This window comes from Ochotona curzoniae, unplaced genomic scaffold, assembly GCF_017591425.1.
Source record: "Ochotona curzoniae isolate NIBS_2020 unplaced genomic scaffold, NIBS_Ocur_1.0 contig_3498, whole genome shotgun sequence".
Taxonomy (NCBI): domain Eukaryota; kingdom Metazoa; phylum Chordata; class Mammalia; order Lagomorpha; family Ochotonidae; genus Ochotona; species Ochotona curzoniae.
This window is the reverse complement of record NW_024465885.1, coordinates 2,223,964-2,248,232: the sequence shown is the minus strand read 5'-3', so window position 1 is coordinate 2,248,232 and position 24,269 is coordinate 2,223,964. Positions and strand designations below refer to the sequence as shown.

The window sequence follows — 24,269 nt, the reverse complement described above, 5'->3', positions numbered from 1 at the left end:
GGCCACAGGCAGGGAGCTGGAAGGGAAGCGGGGCTGCCGGGATTAGAACCGGCGCCCATATGGGATCCCGGGCGTGCAAGGCGAGGACTTAACCACTTGCGCCACTGCGCCGGGCCCGAGGAGGGATAATTTTTTAAGCAGGAAATAAAGTAAGCCAAGTTTTGTCAAGGAAGAAATGACCAGACCATACAATGAGATGGCAGCACTGTAGGAAATGGCTACCTTGCCTTTATTCCCTGTTGTACTCCCACCATCTGACACAGAGCCCTAAGGAGTACATTTAGTTGTTCAGTGGCTAAGATAAGTAATTTACTGACTTAGTGCAGAGTCACTGGCCTTTACAGTTGAACTTGGTGCCAAAGAGTAGGATGAAACAGTCCTATTCCTGTGCACATTGTTTGGGTTCCAGTTTGTAAACCTACTTTAGTATCAACAACTCATGTCTTCTTTTTCATATTCCCAGTATTTCCTCTACAAATTTCCTGAAGATGTGGACTCAGTTGTCATTACAGTAGTATCTGAAATGGCTTATCCATGTTCTGTCATCTCAGTCCAGAACATCATGGTGAGTCCTGGTAGCATGTTGGCCCTCTGTTGTGTCATCTTAGAATAAATGCAAGGGAGGAATAGGGGCTCAGCCATCCACTGACACTGTATTTCCCTCAAAACTGCAAAATCATGAAAATAGTATTGTTTGCAAACACTGATCTGGAGAAAGAATAGTTGACTCCTCAACAAATAGGATAAAGGAAAGGAAGGAGACGGGGATGAATACAATGATGAACAAAGACTAAGGTATGGGCTCTGAAAAAAAAGAAGACAGAGGCCTACATTTTCTTCTGTTTGCAAAATGTATTGTCACATTAGAGTCCATCTGGCTCATGTGGTGGTAACAGAAAAAAAAAATGGAAAGGAGTTAATGCATTTTCAGGTCATCTTTTTTCATAGTTCTCTTCCATGTAAAGTGACTTGGATTTCACATTAGAAGACATTAAGTTTAGGAGGAACCTATTCATGGTTGCTGACTTGATAAGGACCCTCCTGTTCCGTGATCCAGGTAGAAAGGTCCAGATAGGATCTATGTGTGGTATGAAATATAGGCTGGCAGTAATGCTTTCCTTTCAATCCCTCCCATGTGCTACAGTGTCCAGTGTATGATCTTGACCACAACGTGGAATTTAATGGTGTCTATCAGTCTATGACCAAGAAAGCTGCTATCACACTACAGGTGAGAATATGCTGTCATTGACAATGTTCAGTAGATGGTCTGTTTACAACTGGAGCATCTTCCACAAGGGATAGCCAACCTCTGAGTGTTTTGGTCTCTTTTCTTTCTAATTAATTTGAAAAGTAACATTGCTATGCCTGAAATCAAAGCCTGGGCAATGGTAAACCATGATGCTCCACCAGGTACCCCTTCCCCTTAATGACTCTTGGAAACTCATGGCCCATGGGACATAACTGATAGAGGGGACAGGGCTGAATATGCTAGTATATTCATTGAAAGTATCATTTTGGTATTTATCAGATCTGCTTAAAACACTTAAACATAGTGTAAAAATTTGTACCAGTAACAGTCAAGAAAAAAAGGGTTTCAAGTCTGAACACAAGGGTCAGGTTCAGTGCAACAATTTATCTTTTTCTGGTGTCTATAATTAAATTATTATTTCAATAGTTATTTTGTAGCAAAATCTCATGTAAGCATACATTCAGAGATCATATCTTGGGCCTTGGAGTTGTACTTACCTGGTATACCTGCAGCCTGATCTCTCTAGAGTTATGATGATGCTGTTTATTGTCTAACAAGCAAAAAGAAAAAAAAAAGAAAGAAAAAATAATTATAATGTAGAGGTCACACTTTACCAATCAGGCTTTCATTTTTGAAGGACTTGATATTCCAAACACCTTCTCTTGTTTTTAGCAATTATTTCTTTCTTACCAACCCAGCATTGTGTGGTTTCAAATAAAAAAGGGACAGAAAAATAGACATTATAGGGAACTTCATGTTTTATGTCACCCAGAACACTAGGTTAAAGATGAGAAAAGTAAATCAGTGTATGTCTACGTCATAGACAAGGAACAAAGAATCACATTTTTCTTGGATTTTCAACAAAGCTCTCTGTAAATTAGGTTAGGCAGTACATTTTTACTTCACTTCTGGGCTGATGCTTCAATCTTGAGTCCCTTTTTTTTGAGGGCTAAATGCAATAGTAGATATTTGGAATGACAAAATTACAGAGTTATAGAGCTATAATGAACCTTAAGGATCATCTTGTGAGAGCTGCTGTTTAGCCTAGCAGTTAAGATACGAGCTCAGCTCTGCATTCTAACACCACATTCCTGCTGAGGCAGACCCCAGGGGATTGCAGTGGTGTTGCAAGTGATTGAGTTTCAACAACATATGTAGGAGGCCTGAATTGAGTCCCTGTTTTTTGTTCCCCAGCTTTGGCCATGTCCATGGTCCTGGCCCAGCCCTTGCCATCATGTGCAAAGTGAACCAATGGCTGGGAACTCGCTGTGTGTGTGTGTGTGTGTGTGAGTGCATGTACATGTTTGTGTCACTCTGCCTCTCAAAATTTCTTGAAAAGCATTTTAAATAAGATCATCTTGTACAATATGCTTCTTCACGGGTGAGAGACCAAGAGAAACACTTGGAGAAAGTCAAAGCTGGAGCATAACTTAGATCTCCTGACTAGGGTCCTTTACCTTCCTCACCTAAATTCTTTACTAAACTGATGATTGTATGACTTTGAGAAAAGCTATATTTATCATTAGGTTTTAATATAAAAATAATATATAGATTTTAATTAGTAAGCAAGGCAGTTGCCACATTATTATTTATATGGTGACCATTATAGATCTAAGCACTGAGGTGTGCCCAAAATAGGTAAAAATCCTGATAGTGTATCCACTTAATTTCCTGGATGGAATAGCTATTATGGCTAATCTAGAATAGATCATGAATATGTGAATGTCTTTTCTGTGCAGCCAGAAGCCAGGGATGAACTTTCTTTCATCTTCCTTTCTGCTCCCCATCCCCTATAGATGTTCTCCCTTTTTCTTGCTATCTCTCATTCCTGCCTATCATAAGGTTGTTATATTTTATGCAGAAGAAGGATTTTCCAGGTGAACAGTTCTTCGTGGTGTTTGTGATAAAACCCGAAGATTATGCCTGTGGAGGATCATTCTTCATCGAGGGTAAGTGACAGTGAGGAAAACTTGGAAAACCTGGAAAGGAAGGCCAAATATTCATTTTTACTTCCCACTACATAGGCATCTACCAGCAGTGCCTTGGAAGGCAATCTGAGAGACACTCAAGAAAAAATAAATAAATAAAAAATCAAATCCCTGATCTAAAGGTATTCCAGAACCTATAGAAAGTCATTTGGCACATTTCATCTTTCTAGTCTTGTATTCCCTCAGATCATGTAAATTGAGTTCACCTAGCTGGCCTTTTATGTAATAAATATACTATAGAATTAGCCCGGCACAGTAGCCTAGTGGCTAAAGTCCTCACCTTGAACTCATCAGGATCCCATATGGGTGCCGGTTTTAATCTCAGCAGCCCTGCTTCCCATCTAGCTCCCTGCTTGTAGCCTGGGAGAGCAGTCGAGGATGGCCCAAAGCCATGGGACCCTGCACCCACATGAGAGATCCAGAAGAGGCTTTGGGCTCCTGGGTTCGGATTGGGGCAGCTCTGGCCATTGTGGCTGCTTGGGGAGTGAATCAATGGATGGAAGCTCTTCCTCTATGTCGCTCCCCTTCTATATATCTGACTTTCCAACAAAAATTTAAAAAATAAATAAATCGTTAAAAAAATACTACAGTAAGGTGCGGATTAACTCTAAAGATCAGTTTGGTAGCCAGTAATGAAGCCACTCATATTTACAAGTTATCATCTTTTCCACAAGGATGAACAAGAAAAATATAAAGTTCTCCATTCCAGCTGCCAAAATTGCACTTCATAAGATAGTAATAGAACAAAATACACAGCGTATCTTGATGATAAGTGGTTGAGTAAGCTCATAGGCTTATGTTGGTAGTTCTGGGTAACTATTTAGTAACTACCTTGGGCTTGCAATGGGTGATGATTGAAAACACCAGCTGCTATGAGCCCCCATGAAACCAACACAGCAGGTGTTTACTGATGAGTGCATTATGATGCCCTTCATATTTAGGTGACATTCCTGCTGTTTTGTTAATATCCTAAATACACTGCTCTGGAGTTTTACCAAAATTTATTGTTCCTACAATCCTTTGATGACTATGTGAAGGAAAACAATTCATTGGCTAGGGAACTACAAGCCAAAGGAATAGGCAACACTCTGTTTTCCAGCTGCTTCCCACATGCCCAGACAACCCTTCTTCACTGGAAAAGGCTGCTGCAATCTTATTTGCATCCATCAAATGCACAGAGCCAAGGCCAAAATGCAAGTCTTAACCAAGAAGGATATTGCTGGTTTCAGGGATGGGTTAGATTTCACTTCAGTTCTTGCTAAAATAGGACTCAGCAGCCAGAGTTAATTCTGGGACTTAAAAAAAAATGCTTTTCAGAGGAGAGGTCATGAATCTAGTATCTAAGCCATCTCACCCTGCTCTTTTGTTCCCTGCTTTTGTTGTTGTTACCAGAAAAGGAGAACCAGACCTGGAATCTACAACGAACAAAAAACCTTAAAGTGACCATTGTCCCTTCTGTTAAAGGTCAGTGCTGGCTTTAGAAAGATGCCCATGTTAGGAAATCTGATAACGCAATATAATCCTACTAGAGAGAATCGTCATAAGAAAACCAGAGATACAAGGAACTTAAAGATAAAAGAGGGAATCACAACATTCAGGCCTCCCCCAAAAGAAAGGAGCTTCAATTCTGGAGTTGGGGACTATAGTCTCTTCCCAGTATCTACTGGCAAATCATCCCCTGAAAAAATAGCCCCTGTGAGTTCATGGCTGGGTGATCTCCCACAGTTTTGCTGCTCAAAATGAAAATTTCTTAGAACTTCAGAATGGGTGGAATGGTGGTGCTCTGTCCCAGAGGTTTCCCCCAAGGACAGCCTGATGGAAGTTGTTTCTCTCCCAAACAGAATCTGTTTATGTGAAATCCAGTCTCTTCAGCATCTTCATCTTCTTGTCTTTCTACTTGGGATGCCTGCTGGTTTTGTTTGTTCACTATGTAAGGTAGGTTGAAGACATTAACAAATGTTAACCCTTTTTCCCACCTCTGTGTAATAGAGTCAGCCACAGGTTTCAGGCCCAACGCAATGGCCTGGTGACTGAATCCTACTCTTGCATCAACCAGGATCCCATATGGATGCCACTTCATGTCCTGACTGCTTGTGACTTTGGAGAGCAGTGGAAGATGGCCAAAGGCCTTGGGACCCTGCACCCATGTGGGATACCCAGAGGAAACTCCTCACGCCTGGCTTTGGATCAGCTCAGCTTGGCCACTGTGGCCACTTGGGGGGGTTTAACCAGTGGGCCAAGAACTTTTCTGTCTGTTTCTCCTTCTCTGTGTATCTGCTTTTTCAATGAAAATGAAATGGATCTAAAAAAAGTTTCCATCAATGTCATACACATAGGAAATACTGGTAGAGTGTTGATTATTTTCATTCTTAATGAAACCTCAAGAAACAGGCAATTTGTGTATTTTTGGTTCCGCAAATATTCAGTCTAAATCCTACAAAACATAGGAAATGATAAGTTTTTCCTAGCATGTGGATTTAGAAAGAGCTTTAAATAGTCAGAAAGCAAAATCTTGAGGTACCATCAATAGCAGAAGTAATATGTTTGAATATTACATTATCAACTGCTATCCTCCCACAATATTAATTTTTCTAGTACAGTGTCCCTTGAAGATCTAAGACAAGGTTTGGGAGTGGGGACAGAGTGCCTGTGCTGTAATTTAACCCAGGAACTTTCCTTTCTCCCAGAGTTTGGAGCCCCTGACAACAAAGCCCTAATATCATTTCCTCTCTCAGCAGGGTTGAGCATTGAAAATTCCATTCCTGGTTGTGCTCTCTGTGAAACCGCTACAAAAGAATGGTAGAGAGGTACAATAAACAGTGTTCTTTCTCCTCTTGACACAAAAAGAAAACACAACCAGCATAGGGTTTTGAGACTGTGTGGCCAGATTAATTCCATCTGTGGAAAAACTTCCCACCATATCAATGATAGTAGTTATCTCGATGATGCAAGCCAAGCTTGGACTCAAACAAAGAACTCCCTTTGTGACCCTGATGAAATTTTTGAGTTGAGATCCTACCTTCAAAAATCATAGGACACCTCTGGCAAATCTGGGAGAACGTGAGCACCAAGATAATTAAGGATAATCAATAATCAACCACTGGATAGAAATAGAAATTCATGCATTCATGTTGATAAAGGAAGCAAGGAAGGAGCCTGCAGATAGAAGTCTGCATTAGGTGAATTCAACAAATTTACTGAAACAGATGTAGGGAAAGTAGCCGTTAGTAAACTCTTGACAGTAAAGGGAGAACTCTTACCCATAGCAGAACACCAAGAGCCTACCAGTAAATATAATGAAGGAAGCACTGGAGTTGGAATTGATCATTTTCAACCATCCATAACAAAGATTTCATCAGGCTTAGTATCATCCATGGATACCAAATTTAGAAGGGAAAGCTGAGGAGAATGAAAATAATTGTATGGCCTTATTTTATATTCTAGTAAATTGCTTATTAGTTATAAGAGCAAAGTAGAAAAATCTAGCACATCAGTTGGATAATCAAAATTAATGCCAGCAAGGGGAAAATGGACATTGAATGTCTCCAAACATTACAGCTTAGAAAGAGTACAATATCACTTATGTAAGTGTATTCTGGATCTAATAATATGTAAAAGCTAGTCAATCTAAAATGATGATCATTGTATTAATGTGTATCATCAGAGATAAAGAAAAGCTATGAAAGTGCTCCATAATAAAGGAGACTAAAGGAATATAACTACTAAAGACAATATCTGACCTCAGACTGGGTACTGTACTTGAAGAAAAAATATACTATGAAAGATATTATTAGGCTAGTTGAAAAAAACTGAATACGGACAGTAGGTTGCATAAGGGTATCATACCCATGCTAAATTTGCTGAATTTAGTAACTGTCTTGTGGTTATGCAAGAGAATAACTTTATTCTTTGGAAATATCTAGAGATGGAAGTCTATAATATATGCAGCTTGAAAATGCTCCAAAAAATGTATGTGTATATAATTACATATGTCTTATATAATTAATTATAAATATATGCATAAACACACATATATACACACAGAGGGAGAAATACAAAAGCAAGTGGAGTAACATGCTAATCACAAGTGATTATAGGTAAAGAATATATAGGTATTCTGTGTTCTTGTGTGAAGAGTGCTATACATAGATGACCTCATCTGATGCACCCTCCCCAAAATTGGACACTGTTATTATCATGATGTGATGTGATGGCCAAGGAAATTGAGGACCCAGAGGGCTTGAAGAATTTGGCTGAGAATTCACAGCCAGTTAATGAAGGAGCTAGGATTTCAATTGAGGCAACCTGGCTCCAAGTCATTAGCTCTTACACAGGCTGATCAGGATGGATCTGGAGCACTCAGGCCATGTCAGGAAAAAAAAAAAAAAAAAAAGGCAGATCACAGGGTCAAACAAAAAAGCACCTCACCCCAGAAAAGGATCATTGAAAAAGATCCAAGGCTTCCAGTTTTGCCTTGAATGAACTCTGATGTCATGGGAAGAAAGTTCTCTGTGTCTCTCTTGGAAAGAGGGTCTCTGTGCCTAACATTTCACATTTTATAAATCAGGGCTGTTCCTCCTTCATTAATTAACATATATAATCAACCCACAAAGCAGATCAAAACCAACAGTAGCTAGCTATCAGTCTCTGTAAAGCTACCCAGTCAACTGAAGGAAGCACAGCTTTTCAAAGTTGTGGTAGTGTTGATCTGTTGAAACTTGTAGCTGAGAATTATTTTGCTACTATCAACCATACAAGCATAGCATCTTTCTAAATATGCAATCTGCAAATAGAAGTCTGGAGACATAAGGACCATTTGGCATTCTAAATAGAGGTACAGACTGAAGGAAAATTCCAATAGAGGAACTCTTCCTTTATGGAATGACACAGTTTTCTGGAAAAAAAAAATGAAAACAGCCTTCTCAGTATAAGATCATTTCCCTTATGAATCCCCTATACTTTGTTAATTCATTTGGTGTTTGGAGAAAATGGTGTGAGATCAGGATGAGAAACACTGATAAGAGACATGAACCCCTATGCACAAGGAGGTACAAATCCAGGCCTTTAGTCTATGTTGGCCTGCATGTAAATGTCGTTTCCTTCCTATTTGCCAGTCCCTATGCATTCTGCATTTATTGAGTCTCCCACCATGAATGTGCAGGCCCGAGGCCAACCACAGGTCTCTTACTTATAATTCTCAAGTACCCTGCCAGACATTGAGTCCAAACTGCCCAATCCAAAATAGTCATTCTTCCTTTTGATGCATATAGTTACTCATTTTCACAGTGCTGTTGCATTAAAAAAAAAAAAGCAAACATAGAAATCCCATTGGCAAAGAACAATATATATTTATTTGTTTATTTAAATTTATGTAGAAGTCTGTGTGAACTGGAAAGTTCTGCCAGTGTAGGCTGAACTTTAAGATCTCAGCTGGTCAGGATTGGGTGCCTGCTGTACTGGGCTAGACTGTAAGCCTCACCTGCATCAGCTGGAATTAGGGGTGGGCTGGGCCAGGCCAGACTACAGCACCTACTGACAAACACTGAAGTGAGGGGAGCCATGCCAGCCTGGGCCACAGCACCCAACCAGCACAGGTAGGAACCAGGGAGGGAGGGGATAAAGCTGGTAGGGGGCATACAGAGGTCCCCCCTATTGGAACACCGCTGCCACTGGAGAGCATGAGTTGAGATGGGGACAGACCAGACCAGACAGGGCCACAACACCTGTGGGCTTCATGTGAGCCAGATCAGGGAAGACCCTTGCTTGGTTGACTGTCCCTACTGATACAAGCATAAATCAGAATGGGTGAGGGTTGGTTGGGCTATACCACAGGATCAACTGGCAGATGCTGGCACTGGGGGGCTAATCCTGTCAAGTTAAACTGCAGAACCACCTGGAAAGTGCATGATCCGGTAGTGGGCCCAGGAGGGGAATAGTGGGCTTCTCCCTCTTGGGTTATCACTTCCACTGGACAGCATGAAAACCAGGACTTGGGCAGGCCTGGCTGGACAGAATGGCACCCACCAGCATGTGCTAGGTAGTGGGCCTGATTGGGTTGAACTAGGCTTCAATGCCCATTGACATGTAGGAGAGCTGAATGGGATGTGGAACAGACTGGACATGTCTGCGGCACATATGGGCAAGCACGGGAACCAAGGCAGGTGGTGGGCCTAGTGGGGTTATTGCAGGTCGCTCCCACTAGGCTGCAGCTCCCACTGGTTTGTGTGAGGGCCGAATGTATGCTGGGCAGAATCAGGCTCATGAACCCATTGGTTCATGTGGAAGACAGGGCTAGAAACAGAACTGACCCAGCAGTTGCAACCACCAGCTAATTGGGGTGATGGACTGTGCCAAACATTGTACTGGCAAGCACACACAAGAATCTGGACTGGGATCACCTCAGACAAAGTTTCTTTGGGGATCTCCAGAACTGCCAGACTCAGAACCCTGTCAAATGATTTTCCCAAGTGACTCTAACATTTTACATTCTCACCAGCAGTGTATTAGAGTTCCAATTTCTTCATGTCTAAAGACCCATTTTTTGAAAAGATTTATTTATTTTTATTGGAATGTCAGGTATACTGAGAGGAGGAGAGACAGAGGAGAAGGTTGTCCATCTGCTGATTTTCCCCAAGTGGCCGCAATGGCTGGAGCTGAGCTGATCCCAAGCCAGGAGCCAGGGGCTTCTTCTGGGTCTCCCATACGGGTGCAGGGTCCCAAGTCCTTAGGCCATCCTCAGCTGCTTTCCCAGGCTACAAGCAGGGAGCTGGATGGGAAATGGGACCACTGGGACATGAACCAGTGCTTATATGGAATCCTGGTTCATGCAAGGTGAGGACTTCAGCCACTAGGCTACTGCGCCAGGCACTAAAGACCCAGTTTTAGAGAGATCCTACTAAACAACTCTGCAACCAAGTCTACATGGAACACATGTAAAATACTGAAGTTTCTACTGTCTTAGTGGCATGTGTGTGTGTTCCCTTGCAGGTTTCACAGAAAAGCCTCTGATGGAAGCTTTGGGTCCCATGATGGTAAGAAATTCCCTGATTTTAGTTCAAAGTGACATTCAATAGAATGATGCCCTCCTAATTTGATATTTCTTTTGTCTTTTGCAATTTCCAAACCCTTCCTTGGTTCCTAGCCTACATCTGGCCTAATTTGCAGTTTTTCTATGGGAAGCAGAGTAAAATTAACATGATGACTGATGATTTGTTGAGACAGGAAGCTCACATTCGAAGCGTTAGAGTGTCTCTTGTAACACTCCACAGACTGCTTGTGAACTCCTTATCTTTCTTAAAAGTTTAATCTTGTCTATCTTATGCCAAAGCTAATTTGCCAACAGCAGTTAAGAGCTTGTGCCAACTCTGAGTCTGCTTTTCCCAAACTAAGATAAAGGACTTTTTACTGAAACATCTGAGACTAATAAGTATAATAAAGTATGTAACAGCTTTGAGGGATCCAGGGTAGTTCCAAATCTGACCATTGTAATAGGCTCTTTCCTACATTCTGAAAGCTGGAACAAATGAGTTCAGTTGTCTCATATTTTATCAAAATTTAGAAATTAAATATCCTCACTTTTTGAATTACATTAATCAGTGTGACTTGTATGGCAAAAGCAATGTGGCAAAGGATGATGAAGTGGGACTTGGCTTTTTAACTTGTAAGTGGCAGATGCTAGTGCTGTTTTGTCTACATTTAAGTGAAAGTGAATCAATCCACAGAATCTTAGAAAGATGCAAACTCAGCCACTGCCTCCACCCAGCAGGAACATTTCCCTCCTTGCTGGAGAGCCAGCTATCTTTTCCATATTTTCTTACTTGATGTCAGCATCCCTATTTTTCTAGCTACCAGGGTGCTTTGTTTTTGGTTTTTTTTTTAAGATTTATTTTATTTTTGTTGGAAAGTTAGATATACAGAGAGGAAGATCCTCTGTTCAACAATTCATTCCCCAAGTGGCTGCAACGGCTAGAGCCGAATCAATCCAAAGCCAAGAGCCAGCAGCCTTTTCTGGGTCTCCCACACAGGTGCAGGGTCCCAAAGCCTCACTGCCCTCCCAGGTTGTGGGGTTTCCCGCACAGATTCCTTTAGTACCCCGTTGCTGGAGGGGATGAGCCTGCTGCCTGCCACCCAGCCTCCCTGCCTGCGAGAGACAAACAGATGGACAGGGGTTCTGTCTAAGCAGTTTTGATTGATTGGGGAAATTCAGATTCTTATATAGGGTAAGGGCTAGCCTCAGGCCAGGAATTTTGGGAATTCCAGGAGGGGAGAAACTAGAAGCCAATTACTAGGAGCATGACTGCAGAAGCCACCTCCCTTAGGCCAGGGGTAGGTGATCAAGATGGCCTTGGTCAGTCAGTATTTCCTTGGAGCTACGTGACTCCTGCCCTGGTTCACACCCAGGGCTCTGTTCTTGGCCACCATCTTGCCCATCAGTGACCTGGACTGTTAGTTGCCATCTTATTGACTTAGTGACCTTTTTGCCCCTCAGTCCCACAGGTCACAAGCAGGGAGCTGGACAGGAAGTGGGTCCACAGGGACCAGAACCAGCACCCATATGGGATCCATCGCGTGCAAGATGAGAACTCCAGCTGCTAGGCTATTGCGCCAGGCCCCAGGCACTTTGTTTTGCTAAGCATTCAACTGCCAGTATAAAGACAGTAAAGGAGCCACCTGCTTGTGGCTTTAAAAGACTAAGTGCTACTTTCCTTTACTCATAGCATCTTTACGTGAATCTATCTTCTGTCTGGTTCTCATTATTTTCACCTAAGTGTTGCCAAGTGTGTTGTTATTTTAGACCTAATTGAACTTACACCTAAATCCAATTAGTTAGATCTATTTGAGGACCTTCTGAAAATGGTCTGTTAATTTTTGTTGTATAGGTCAAGTCATTTTATTGTTGTGATCACAATTAAAGAAAGTTTACATTCCAAAGGGTCTCCTAAACATTCAAGCCAAAGTAGTCAGAGCTAGATTATTGTCCAAGATCAGAAATCCAGTGAAAATTAGCCAAAAGCTAGAGACACCCACCCTTCAGAGGATGAGCAAAAATAAATGAGTGACCAAAAGAGTAAAGACATTTCATGAAGATTTATGTGCCACCAGTAGCAACAGGACTCCTGTCTCCAAGACGCTTGAGCAAGAGAGACCACTTTCCCCAAGGGTTGGGCAGAAAGGTGGGCTCCTTGATTGATTGAACCCAGAAGCTGTGGTTTATTTCCCCCGGCTCTGCTTCCCTCTCACTCTACCTGATGACATCACAAGGGAAGTATTTTTCCAAATCTCCCAGTAACTTCTCCTGGTCTTTCATTGACCTTCAGTGGATCATTTACTTACTACTAAAAACAATCATCATCGCAAAGGGATAAGTGGATTTACCTGCATCAGATAAACCCACCCTGTGGAGAGGTGAGAATTCAAAGCAGAGGCATAAGCGAGGTGCATTACTGAGACCGGGAGAGATCAAGTAATCATTCATATATTAATGTGGGCAATGCCACAATGAGCCATACCAGCATGGGAGAACCAGTGAAATGCCCTGAAAAGTACTGGTGAGGAGAGATTTTGGGCGAGATGAGAGAAAGGCCAGGCAGCAAAGGCAAGAAGATAAAAGGGCCACTCCTTAGTCCAGTAGTTTTACCTTCATGGGGTAAGGGGTGGTTCCCTAGTTAAATGTACAGTCAGGGAATGTGGGAAGAGTTTAGTGTGTGTGAGGTTTCCTGGGAATTTCTTTTTTATCATTATTTATATTATTTCCATGATATAGTTTTATAGGTATAGGGAGTATCCTCTTCACTTCCTCTCTCCCCATTCTCCCTCTGCTACTGTTCTCCCCCTTGTTATTATTATAATACAGTCCTCAAGCAAGAGTTACAAGTCCAACATTCTGCTATTTAAGTGTATCATGGCATTTGTAGGTATAGGCAAAGGTAGAAAGTCTAGTATCCTGTTGTCAACCTATATTTAATAGTTTAATTGCAAGTCTTCCTTTTATTGAGGAATAGATAGATACATGCTACAGTATATCTTCAGTCTCAGTATGTTAGTCTCTATTGCTCAGTTCATCTATGAGAAGATAAGTGTATTTACCCATACGTCTCTTTATCTTGTGTTTTGCATGAAGGTTGCCTAATATCAGAGAAAACATAATATGTGTCCTTTTGGGATTGGCTTATTTCACTGGGTACAGTGATCTTCAGTTGGGACCATTTTGCTGCAAATGGAAGAATTTCGTTCTTTTTCATTGCTGAGTAGTATTTCATTAAGTAGATATACCACAGCATCTTTATTCACTTCTCTTTCAATGGGGATCTGGGTTGTTACCATGTCTTCATTATTATAGATTGTGCTACTATAAATAGAAGCTTGCATGTTACTTTCTGTTATGCAGGTGTCACTTCCTTTGCATGTATTCCTAGGAGTGGAAAAGCTGGATCATGCATTAGATCAATTTTCAGTTGTCTGAGCACTCTCCACAGTGACTTCCATAGCGGATGCACTAGCCTACACTCCCACCATCAGTCAGAAGGGAGTCTTTTTCCCCACATCTACTCCAGTAGGCGTTGTTAGTAGATTTCTGAATGTAGGCCGGTCTCACTGGAGTTAGTGATTTTTATTTGTAATTTTCACCATAGAGATTTTCCACATCTATGGAAGGAGTGATTGGGTTGGGTGTGCAGATGCAGGGGGCATGAGGTATCCTTAGGCCTTTGACACTGAGTCTCAAATCCAATCCTGGCTCACTCTTTTACCAAATTTCTTTGGCTGTTGTAACTTTCTACTCTACTTTTAATCCCTCCATGATGTTTAGTAGTTGCCTTTACTTTCTCCTTAACCTTTTGAAACAAAATAGGTTGGGTAGTGGATGCCAGTCATTTGTATCATTTGTGACTTGCTCTTCAGCTCCCAAACTCATGAGTCTTCAGAAGGAAGCAATGCAGCTATAAATAGGAAGTCTTTCAAAGAACCACACCTGGAATGAATTTTTTTTAAAGATTTATTTATTTTTATTGCAAAGTCAGATATACAGAAAGAGGAGACAGAGAGAAAGATCTGTCCGCTGATTCACTCCCCAGGCGGCTGCAACGGCCAATGCTGCACTGAGCCGAAGTAAGGGGGCAGAAGCCTCTTTCAGATCTCCCACATGAGTGCAGGGTCCCAAAGCTTTGGGTCATCCTTGACTGCTCTCCCAGGCCAAAAGCAGGGAGCTGGATGGGAAGTGGGGCTGCCAGGATTAGAATCAGCACTTATATGGGATCCCGGTGTGTTCAAGACAAGGACTCTAGCTGCTAGGCTACCATGTTGGGCCCTGGAATGAATGTTTTTTCCTCACACAGGGCACTCCACATAAGAAGCAAGTGTACTAGCATATCCTGTTCTGGCACTGAAGTAGGCAGATGGCAAGGGGCTCAGGCTCACAGAAAAATACACTCAAACAACATTCCCCGTAAGATGAAATCATTTGTGAGCTCATGCATCTTGCTGTTTCCAGCCACAGTGTCTTGATCTGTCCTATAAACTGATACTGTGTGCTTAAGGCTGCTTTGGGAATATTCTGCAGTTACATATCAGTATGGTTTCCCTTCTGAGATCGTAATAATAATTGAAGTTAGGAATAACCTGCTTTGTTTCTGCAATCTTAAAAGACATCACATGTAAACAAAATGAACAGAATGCTGTTATCCAATGTCAGCCAGTCTCATATTTACATTGTATGTGTAAGAATCCACAGAAGGAGAACATTTGCAAGTGCTGGCAATTGTGTTGCACATGAATATTCCAGTGCTCATGTTCATCATGGAACCCACAGAACTGAAATTGCCTGAAAGTGTGCAGGGCCATAAACTACATCCAAACAAGATGTAGTACAGAGCAGAGTTCAGAAGTCAGTGACTCATCAAGATTGGAACAGATCCACATGCTGACTTTTTGATTATAATAAAGTTGTCAGCTAACAAAACAGTGATTGTTTTTGTTTGTTGTCTGGTTTTGATTTTGGTTTTTGATTTTCTTTGGACTGTGCACATAAATCCTTGTCTGCCATGAACCATTTTGACCTTTTGCCACAGCTGAGCTTAAGCATTTTCCTGTGCACACTCCTATATTCTAGACCAGACAACTTCTCAGAAATACAAAAATACCAGGAGTCCAGGGTTTCTGATTTTAGTCTCATTCTTCACTTACTATTTGTATATTTAATTATTAAATTCCATTTTGGCTTTTTATTTCAGAATTACTTTAGAGTTACAAACAAAACTTGCAGAGTTAAAACTAGTTCCCATATACCCCCTACCAAGCAGCCTCTATTCCTAATATCTTATAGTAATCACAATCTGTGCACCACTCCCAGCATCCCTTGTTTTTCCTTTAATCATCCAAACCATTTTAAATGAGGACTTAAGATAGGAAGCCCAAGCTTAAAGTAAAAAAAAAAAAAGTAATAAAGCAACCGAGGGAAGTGTAGAAGGTTACAACACTGGGACCAGTGTAGTATAGCTTTAGATAAAACTACCATGAAGCTTAAGCATAAATTCCAAAAGAGAATTTGAGACTCATTTACATCTCTACTTTAATAAACTCATTTATTAAAAAATTTTCATTTTTCATAATACATAAACTCATGGATTTCCCCTTCCACTCTCCAGTCCCTCCCTCCAATGGTTTCTCCTATATTATTACAATAGTATAGTCCTTCAGTAGCAGTCACAAGTCCATCAATCTGCTGTTTAAGTGTATCCAAACATTGTAGGTATAAACTGTGGTAGAAAGTCCAGCATCCTATTGTCAAGATATATTTAATGGTTTCATTAGATATTCAACCTTTATTCGGTAGAGATGCATACTGGAACATCTTCACCTCTTGATATACTAGTCTTTATTATATAGTTCCTATTGATGATGTATGTATCTGCATGTTTACTTATATATCTATTTGTTTTGTATTTTGCAAGAATGTTGCCTTATATTAGACAGGACCATATGATATTTGTCCTTTAGGGTTTGGCTTATTTCAGCAGGTTCTTACAGCAGTGGGTTCACTCTGCCTGTTACTGATAGTATTTGATTGGACATGTTGGAGGAGCACTCTCATGGTGTCTATTGATATGCCTATTCTATCTCCTAAATGATCCTTCATATAGCTCCTCCTCCTCTACACCATTAGTTCACGTGATCATCACTTATTGCTCCAATGAGTACACTAACTTTTTCCTATTTCAGTTTTCTGCCTATAATGAAGGGACTGCTAAGTGCTACAACAAATAATCCTTGAAAGTACAGTGATCTAAGTATAGAAGTTTATTTCTGATGTTTCTATTCCTAGTGATTCCAGACCTAGGCTTATTTATCCTTAGGATTCTGTAATACTGCCAGACAGTGGTCAGTTTTTTATTCCCTACTCCCACCCCCCAGATAGAGGCAAAATTAAAGAATTAGACTTTCTGGACTGGTTAGTCTCTGTTGTACCTACTCAAATGTGCCATTGTTGTGCAAAAGCAGCTATTTATGCATTCAAATGAATGTGCTGTGTCAAAATGGAATTTTGAATATGAATGCTGACATTTGAATTTTATATCACTTTCATCAGTCATGAAATACTATTCCTCTTTCTTAAAAAAATATTTGAAAGGTTTAGCAATAAAGAGATATGGGGGTGTGGCAGGGAGAGAATGAGAATCTTCCATCCTTAAAATGGAACGGAATCCCCAAATGACCTCAATAGCCGGGGTTCAACAAGCTAGGAGCCAGGGGCTTCATCCAGTTCTCCCATGTGGCAGGAACCTATGTACGTGGACCATTTTTCTTTTCCCCTTGGGTCCATAGCTTGATGGCTCCCGTATTAAAAAGAAAACCAAATTTGGAATACTGTGGTCTAATGACTGAGCTACTTAAACTTGTGTTGTTTTTAGCAGCTGAACATAAACCATTTACATCTTTTTTTTTTTTAACAGGCTCTGGAAATATGGCAGTGTCACATCCAATTAGTGCCAACACACCTGAAGGGAGCAATTATGGGGCAATAGGTATTTTCTACAATGAATTCAGTTCTGTAAATGTTTCCTAATTATCAAAACAGGTTGTCTCCATAAGCTTGTGATTTATTTATAACATGAGCTGGCCAAATAGTCTAGAAGGTACATTCTAGCTCTACCTTTGTCCAGTTCTTTTGTTCTGCTGCCTGAATCTACCAGCCACACTTGAGCAGAATTCCCTACAATAGATTGCCATCAACTACCAAGGCGCCCCTTGGGAACTTTTTTATACCCATTCTGAGTTTAGGACATGAAAGATATATCAGAGAGAGCCTAACATCACTGACCAGTTATTTCATCCTCAGGCTCAATGGAGTAAGGGTGATACGATAAGAAGACTGTGCTGCAGGTGAACATGGCGGTAGTCCAACATTCCTCCATTTTGGCTAACTTCATAACTGAACCTGCACACTGCCACCCAAAACAGTGCTGCAGATGAACATAGCAGTAACCCGCTAACCCTCCATTTTAGCGAACTTCGTGAGGAAACCTGAACACTGCAACCCAGGCATTCACATGGCAAAGTCCAGTGTTCATTAAGGGGCCTGAAAGGCATTGAGCCTCTAGTCACTGTCTTGTTAGGGTAGGAGTACATTGAGCTGCCTGCCCCTTCCATGGCACCCGTGAGCCCATGACTAGTGCTCCTAACAACAAGGAGGACTAGATGCCTGGAGGACTAGAAGGACTGGGATGCCTGTATTCTGCCTTCCCCTTCTGTAACTTCAAGAAGCATGTGGGCTCAGCGCAGGCTACTTATTTTTAGTTCTGTAAGAACAGGATTTTTTAAAGCCAACTAAACAGAAGAAATAAAGCGGAAGGTAGGCTTGCTCATGTACTTGTCGGGCTGCACAGATTCCCATCTGCTCCAGGAAACATTGAAAGGAGCAGAAGGATTCTTTTCCCAAGAATGCTGTTTTCATTATATAATCATAACTGGTGGGGGGTGTCTGTGTACAAATACTTCATATGTGACAAATCTAGAGCTGCTGGCTCCGTGTGTGCACATAAATGCATTAGATGCTGCACATCACTCCTTGCATGTGTGTTTGTTTTACTGATGTTCATATTTTAAAATACGAAACATAGGCACAATGTTATTTTTGCATCCAAATAGTTAACAGAGCAGATGTCATAATGTTCCAGTATGTATTTAGCCCTGCAGATCGACAAGTTTTAAAATATAAAAACAGGAGAAAAGAGAAAAGATATGTCCCTTAAGAAGGAATAGAGAGATAGGACATGTCTTGTGACATGGGGTTACTTATGACCAACATAGTATTTTCCAGATGTTTTAGCACTGTACAGATTTTTGCAAGGAAGAGTGCTATACACCCTTCTTAGCTTTGAAAGGCAGCTGAGTTTCCTGTGTTGCAGATGAATCAAGCTCCAGCCCAGGGAGGCAGGCATCCTCCTCTGATGGTGGGCACCCATGCCACTCAGACACAGACAGCTCTGTGGATGAGAGTGACTTCGACACTATGCCAGACATTGAGAGTGATAAAAACATCATCCGGACCAAGGTACCTCTCTGTCTGGCTAGACTTCTGGAAAGTTTGGCAGAATAAACTTTAGTAGTGTCCTCATCATTTATGTATTCCTCCCCTCCTTCCTTTATTCTTTCCTCCCTTTCTTCCTTCCTTCAATCCAGAGCAAGTTAAATTTCTCAATGGGTTTAGATATGACCTAACTCTGATAATTAGCACTTAAGTGGGACTATTATGAATAGAGCAATCAATCATTCTTAAGGTCTGTAGTGGCTGACAGTAGCCAAGAAAGGATGAAGGGAGCCAACCAGAAGAGCCTCACTTGAAGGGGGTCCCGAAAGCTTTCTTTCCACAGGAGGAAAGCTCATGTGACTGGGGCACACATTTATTGTATTGTGGAGTGCCTAAAAAAAGATAGGAAGGTGAACTGAACAATTTCAACCCCACGTGTTTCATAAACCACGCAGTAGGCAGCTCTGAAAGCTGACAACCAGTCCTTGAGATAAAAGAAGCACTCAAGACTCCCAGTTGGTTTCCTCAGTATCCAGGGAAAATACCAGGATTTGTGTTAAGGTGTCCTGGGAAAAACAAAAAAAAAAGTACCACCTAGTCATTTTTCTTCCTTAGGCAGACTGAAGTTGAAATGCATAAAGCTCTCCATTATAACTGATGCAAGTAAAATCCAGTATAGTTTTGCTTTCTCTTTTTGTTTGATACCCTCAGATGTTCCTGTACCTGTCAGATCTATCCAGGAAGGACAGGAGAATTGTCAGCAAAAAATACAAGATTTATTTTTGGTAAGTAGATGCCCAGCAGGACCATGGTTTCCTAGAGTAAATTAAGTCACAACTACTTGGCTCACAAGGTTTTTGTGGTGATGCCTGGGCACAGGAATGTACCACCAGGCAGTGCCCAACAGACCTCTGAGGCTTATACACGTGGACACTGCCTCCCACCCAGCCAAGAGGCCGAGCTGCTGGGCCAGGATCCCTCCCTCCACCTTACAAGCCCCCTCTGGTGATAATGCCTCCCATTCTGTTCTTGCAAAGAATGCACTTTCACTTGAAAATAAATATTAAAGAGAAACTAGGGATGATGGCATCACATGGATTCCGCAGGGGGCCATCGCTTTGGAATGAAGCAATATCTAGATCCCCTTGTTGTGCTCCATCACCTGCTACTTATAGTAGGACCACTTTTAATCTAACAACATCCAGAAGAGGTGGGCCCTAATAAAAAACCTGGCTAAGCCCAAAGCAGTTTGGGCACTATTTTCACAAGTGGTTATACCAAAAGAACGTGAGAAAACTAGTATTTCTTGAATGTACATCATTAACCCTTAAATACACTGTTTCAGTTAGTATTTTTAGTGTTCTTCCCTACATCTGAACTGATAGTAGCCAAGGGGAGTTTTTCTTTACTTCCTAAGCACCCTATGTCAAGATAGTGTGCTTGGGGCCAGCACCGTGGGGGTAGTGAATAAGGCCACCACCTGTGATGCCAGCATCCCATATGCATGCTGGTTTGAGACCTAGCTGTTTCACTTTTGATCCAGCTTCCTATTAATACATCTGGGAAAGAAGATGTATTACCCTTGTAGGAGATTCAGGAGAAGCTTCAGACACCTGACTTCTTGGCCGCACCCTGGCCCTGGCCATTTTTTTTTCAACTTTTTTCCATTTTGTAATTATATTTTTTACAATCTTTACATAGCTATTAGGGTAAAAAGGTTCAAAGGCTATAGAAAAGTGGGTAAGACTATTATTTCCATATTGTTTCCTTCATGTATCTGAGATAAAGGGGGATATTAAGGGAGAAGCCCCACCCAGTCTCCCACCCAGACCAGGTCCCAGATGTGGGGCATGCTCCAAGATTCTTGCTCAAGTAGTTTGAGAGTTCACCAGTTATGAATTTCTGCCATTCTTGCCACTCCAAGCATGGTAAGGTCATTGAAGAATCCACTGATTGACATAGTTCATCATGGAGTCTCCGTTTACTCGGTTTTTCACTGCCAACATTTAGTTGAGGTGGTTGATTGACTTGTTCTGTCTTGTGTCTTTTCATGGTTAGGGTCCTAAGTCCAGCAGTTCGATTAGGGAAATCCCCAAAGGAATTTTGTCTGAGGTGTTCCCAGACCAGATTCTTGTGTGTGCTAGCAAGCACAGGGCCTGGCACAGTCCATCACCCCATCAGCTGGTGGTTGCAATCACTGGGTTGATTCTGTTTTCACTCTCGACTTCCACTGGAACCAATGAGTGTTGCAGTCCAGCCTGGTTCTTCCAGCGCATACTTGGTCCTCACATAAACCAGTGGGCGCTGCAGCCTAGTGGGAGTGACCCACAATAACCCCCACCAGGCCCACCCCCTACCCTGATTTGTCAGTATGTGTAGCAGACTAGTCCAGTCTGTCCCACATCCCATTTGGCTCTCGTACATGTCAGTGGGTATTAAAGCTTAGTTCCATCTAACCAGCTTAACTATCCAGCCCTCACGGATGTTGTTGGGGGCCTCTCTGTCTAGCCACCCCAGCCCCTGTCCTAGTTTTTGTGCCCTCCCATGGGAGTGGTAACCCAAGAGGGAAGAGCCCATTGTTTCCCTCCTACACCTCTCCCACTCCTGGATTATGCACTCTCCAGGTGGTTCTGTGGTTTGACTTGAGAGAATTAGCCTCCCCAGTGCCAGCTTCTGCTAGCTGATGCTGTGGCTAAGCCCAAACAACCCTCACCTACTGTAATTTTGTTTGCACCAGTAGGAATAATCAGTCCAGCCTGGCTTTTCCCTAATCTAGTCCACATGAGGCACACAGGTGTTGTATCCCTGAGTAGTCTGGTCTGCTCGCATCCCAGCTTACGCTCTCCAGTGGGAGTAGCTATCCAGCAAAGGAGCCCCCGCATATTCCCCCTACTGGCTCTGCCCCCTCCCTTCCTGGTTCTCATGTGTGTTGTTGGGCACTGCGGTCGCATCCAGTACAGGCAACCTCACCTTGGCATTCATATTGTGTACTGGTTTTTGTTGTGACCGAATCTGACTCTACTCACACTCTGTTGTGGTGCTCGGATTCAGTGTAGCCATTTGAACGATGACACAGTGGATGGAAGATCTCTCTCTCTCTCTCTCTCTCTCTCTCTCTTCCCCATCCCCCTTCTTGTTGTGTTTGTGTCTTCTTCTAAGAAACTCTTTCAATTATGTAAATAGGTATTTTTATATAAAAAGATAGTGTGTAGTAAACACCCAGATACAAGCCAGGGAAAGGAAGACTGAAGCGACAGGATGTACATAGTCAGCTGCTAATTACTTTTTCAAAAGTTAACTATAGGATACGAACATTTTTAAAAAGAGCAGAGATTCGATTGCTAACTTGAAAACAGTTACCATTCCTTCTGCCTGCACAGGAACATCATCACCATCGCTGTGTTCTATGCCCTGCCTGTGATCCAGCTGGTCATCACCTACCAGACAGTAAGTGCTGCCCCCAATCCAGAACACCAGTTTTTGCATTCAGTATGGACTCTACACTATGGCTTACAGAACAAAGCGTAACTTGGTATGGAATTAGTTGCCCATTTCAGCTCCAGTTGGACATCTCCATTGCCTCTTCTGTAACTCACCTTTCAGTCCAGTATCCTATTGCTATATCAGAAAAGGAATTGAGACTTCTTAAATGTTTCTGTCTCCCATTCTGAAATTATTGCCTTGAGCTCATTCATCATGGTATCAACTGCATCTGGTATTTACCAATCTAAGCTTTCTCATTAAAATAAGGATTAGAGTAAATACAATTCCAGGTCCAAACCAAGAAACCTGATGCCTAATTTAGCCTGTGTCTTCACATGGAGGATACATAACTTTTGTAAAATTAAAGTAGAATTAATGAAAATAACAGAATAATACAATAAGTGCAAAACAAATCAAAAAATTTTAGTAAGCAAAAATAATATTAAAATAGCTTAAAAATCTCCCATGCTCCTTCACAGAAGCCTAGGGTACCAGTCACTTACACAGCCTTCTCTGGAATTTGTTATACATATGAAAACCCCTTTAGAAGAGCATAGATGGAAGGGATTTTTGATTCAGTAGCTGTCAAACTTTGCTATGAATTAAAATCATCCAGGGTACTTTTTACAAATCCCAGTATCACAACATGCCTTTGGCCTAGCAGTCAAGATGCCTGTGTCCCATATTGAAGTATGTTGGTTCAGTTCCTGTCTTGGCTCCTGACTCAAGCATCCAGCTAATGTGAACTCTGGAAGGCAGGATGATTCAGAATTGGACTCCTGCCACCCATGTGGTACACCTGACTCTTATCTTCTACCATTGTGGGTCTCTGGTAAATGAACTGGGAAACAGAAACTAGATTTCTCCCTCTCTGTCTCTGCTTTTCTCCCTCTCCTCCACCCCTTCTCCATCAAATAAGTGATTTTTAAAACTCACTTTCCATGCTCTATCCTACACTGAGGAGATGAGCATCTGAGTAGAACCAGTATTACTTAAAGCCTCAATGGTGCTCTCACAAGCAAGTGTGAGAGCTAGTAGTCAGATGTTATCTAGTCCATTCTATGTTTGCTTCATCACGAGGACAAAGATTTCCTGAGGCTTGAGCACCGCTGTTTATAATATAAGCACTCTGCATAATTTGGAGCTCTGTCAGCAGATACTTATGAGGTGGCTTAGTAAGGTTCTTAACCAAGATGGTAATAAATACTAAAATTAAATATATCTCTCTTCCTCTCTGCCTGGTCTGGGGTTATTTACGCCCAGCAGCAGTAGAATGACTTCATAGCCCAAAGCATTGATCCAGAAAATAGGAAATAGCCTGACAGTCCTAAAAGGCAGGTCCCAAGACAGCCATCCCTTTGTAGGGTTTTATTCCACTGACAACAGAAATACGCTTCATTGAGTTCCACGTTGAGGTCACAAAATAGGACGCACAGACCATTTCACTCAAAACAAGGTGGTAGCATTGAAGGAGCAGTGCCTGTGCTCAGTGAAGAGGACAGGTAATGAACTCTGGCTACATTGTCAGTGGCAGACCAGGCAGACCAGGCAGACCAGGCTTCACTGTGAGCCCCCATCTGCTCTTTGTGATCTCAGGCAGGGATCAGAAGACAAAGAAAAACCATGCTGCTTCTTCTTGCTCTTGATTTTGCAGGTGGTAAATGTCACTGGCAACCAGGACATCTGTTACTACAACTTCCTCTGTGCCCACCCCCTGGGCGTCCTGAGGTAAATCCAGTCCTCTGGCTGCCCATGAGGCTTTTGGAGATTCCTTCCTGTCTAATGTTGGGATTTTTGATTTTTTAAATCACTTAAAACAGCTGTGGACAGGTGCCCCATCAAGGGAATATAAGGGCTCAGTCAGAAAGTTGATACCATGTATGTCCCTCTTGTACAGGTATGAGAAACCTTCTGAGATGTTTCTGCAAATGTCATTTGGATGGCATATATTCACAGGTGTGAGTGGGCAGCCTATTGTCATGCACACTTGTTACATGGCCTCCTGTGATAATTGCTACTGTTACCT

General features: G+C 41.9%; 1 protein-coding gene across 6 annotated transcripts in view; it reads left to right on the top strand.

Annotated features, from left to right (window-relative positions):
• Positions 1–24,269, top strand: part of SIDT1 (SID1 transmembrane family member 1) — an 80,762-nt gene that overhangs the window by 34,993 nt on the left and 21,500 nt on the right. For 3 of the 6 annotated variants that reach the window (XM_040980468.1, XM_040980467.1, XM_040980466.1), the window contains exons 5-15: positions 464–565; positions 1,145–1,228; positions 3,111–3,198; positions 4,630–4,701; positions 5,079–5,172; positions 10,225–10,268; positions 17,184–17,255; positions 18,639–18,784; positions 19,472–19,545; positions 22,141–22,207; positions 23,898–23,971. In XM_040980468.1, coding sequence (XP_040836402.1) covers positions 464–565; positions 1,145–1,228; positions 3,111–3,198; positions 4,630–4,701; positions 5,079–5,172; positions 10,225–10,268; positions 17,184–17,255; positions 18,639–18,784; positions 19,472–19,545; positions 22,141–22,207; positions 23,898–23,971 — 917 coding nt within the window. The remainder of the gene's footprint in view (positions 1–463; positions 566–1,144; positions 1,229–3,110; positions 3,199–4,629; positions 4,702–5,078; positions 5,173–10,224; positions 10,269–17,183; positions 17,256–18,638; positions 18,785–19,471; positions 19,546–22,140; positions 22,208–23,897; positions 23,972–24,269) is intronic. The other 3 variants (XM_040980469.1, XM_040980470.1, XM_040980472.1) reach the window with 3 other exon arrangements.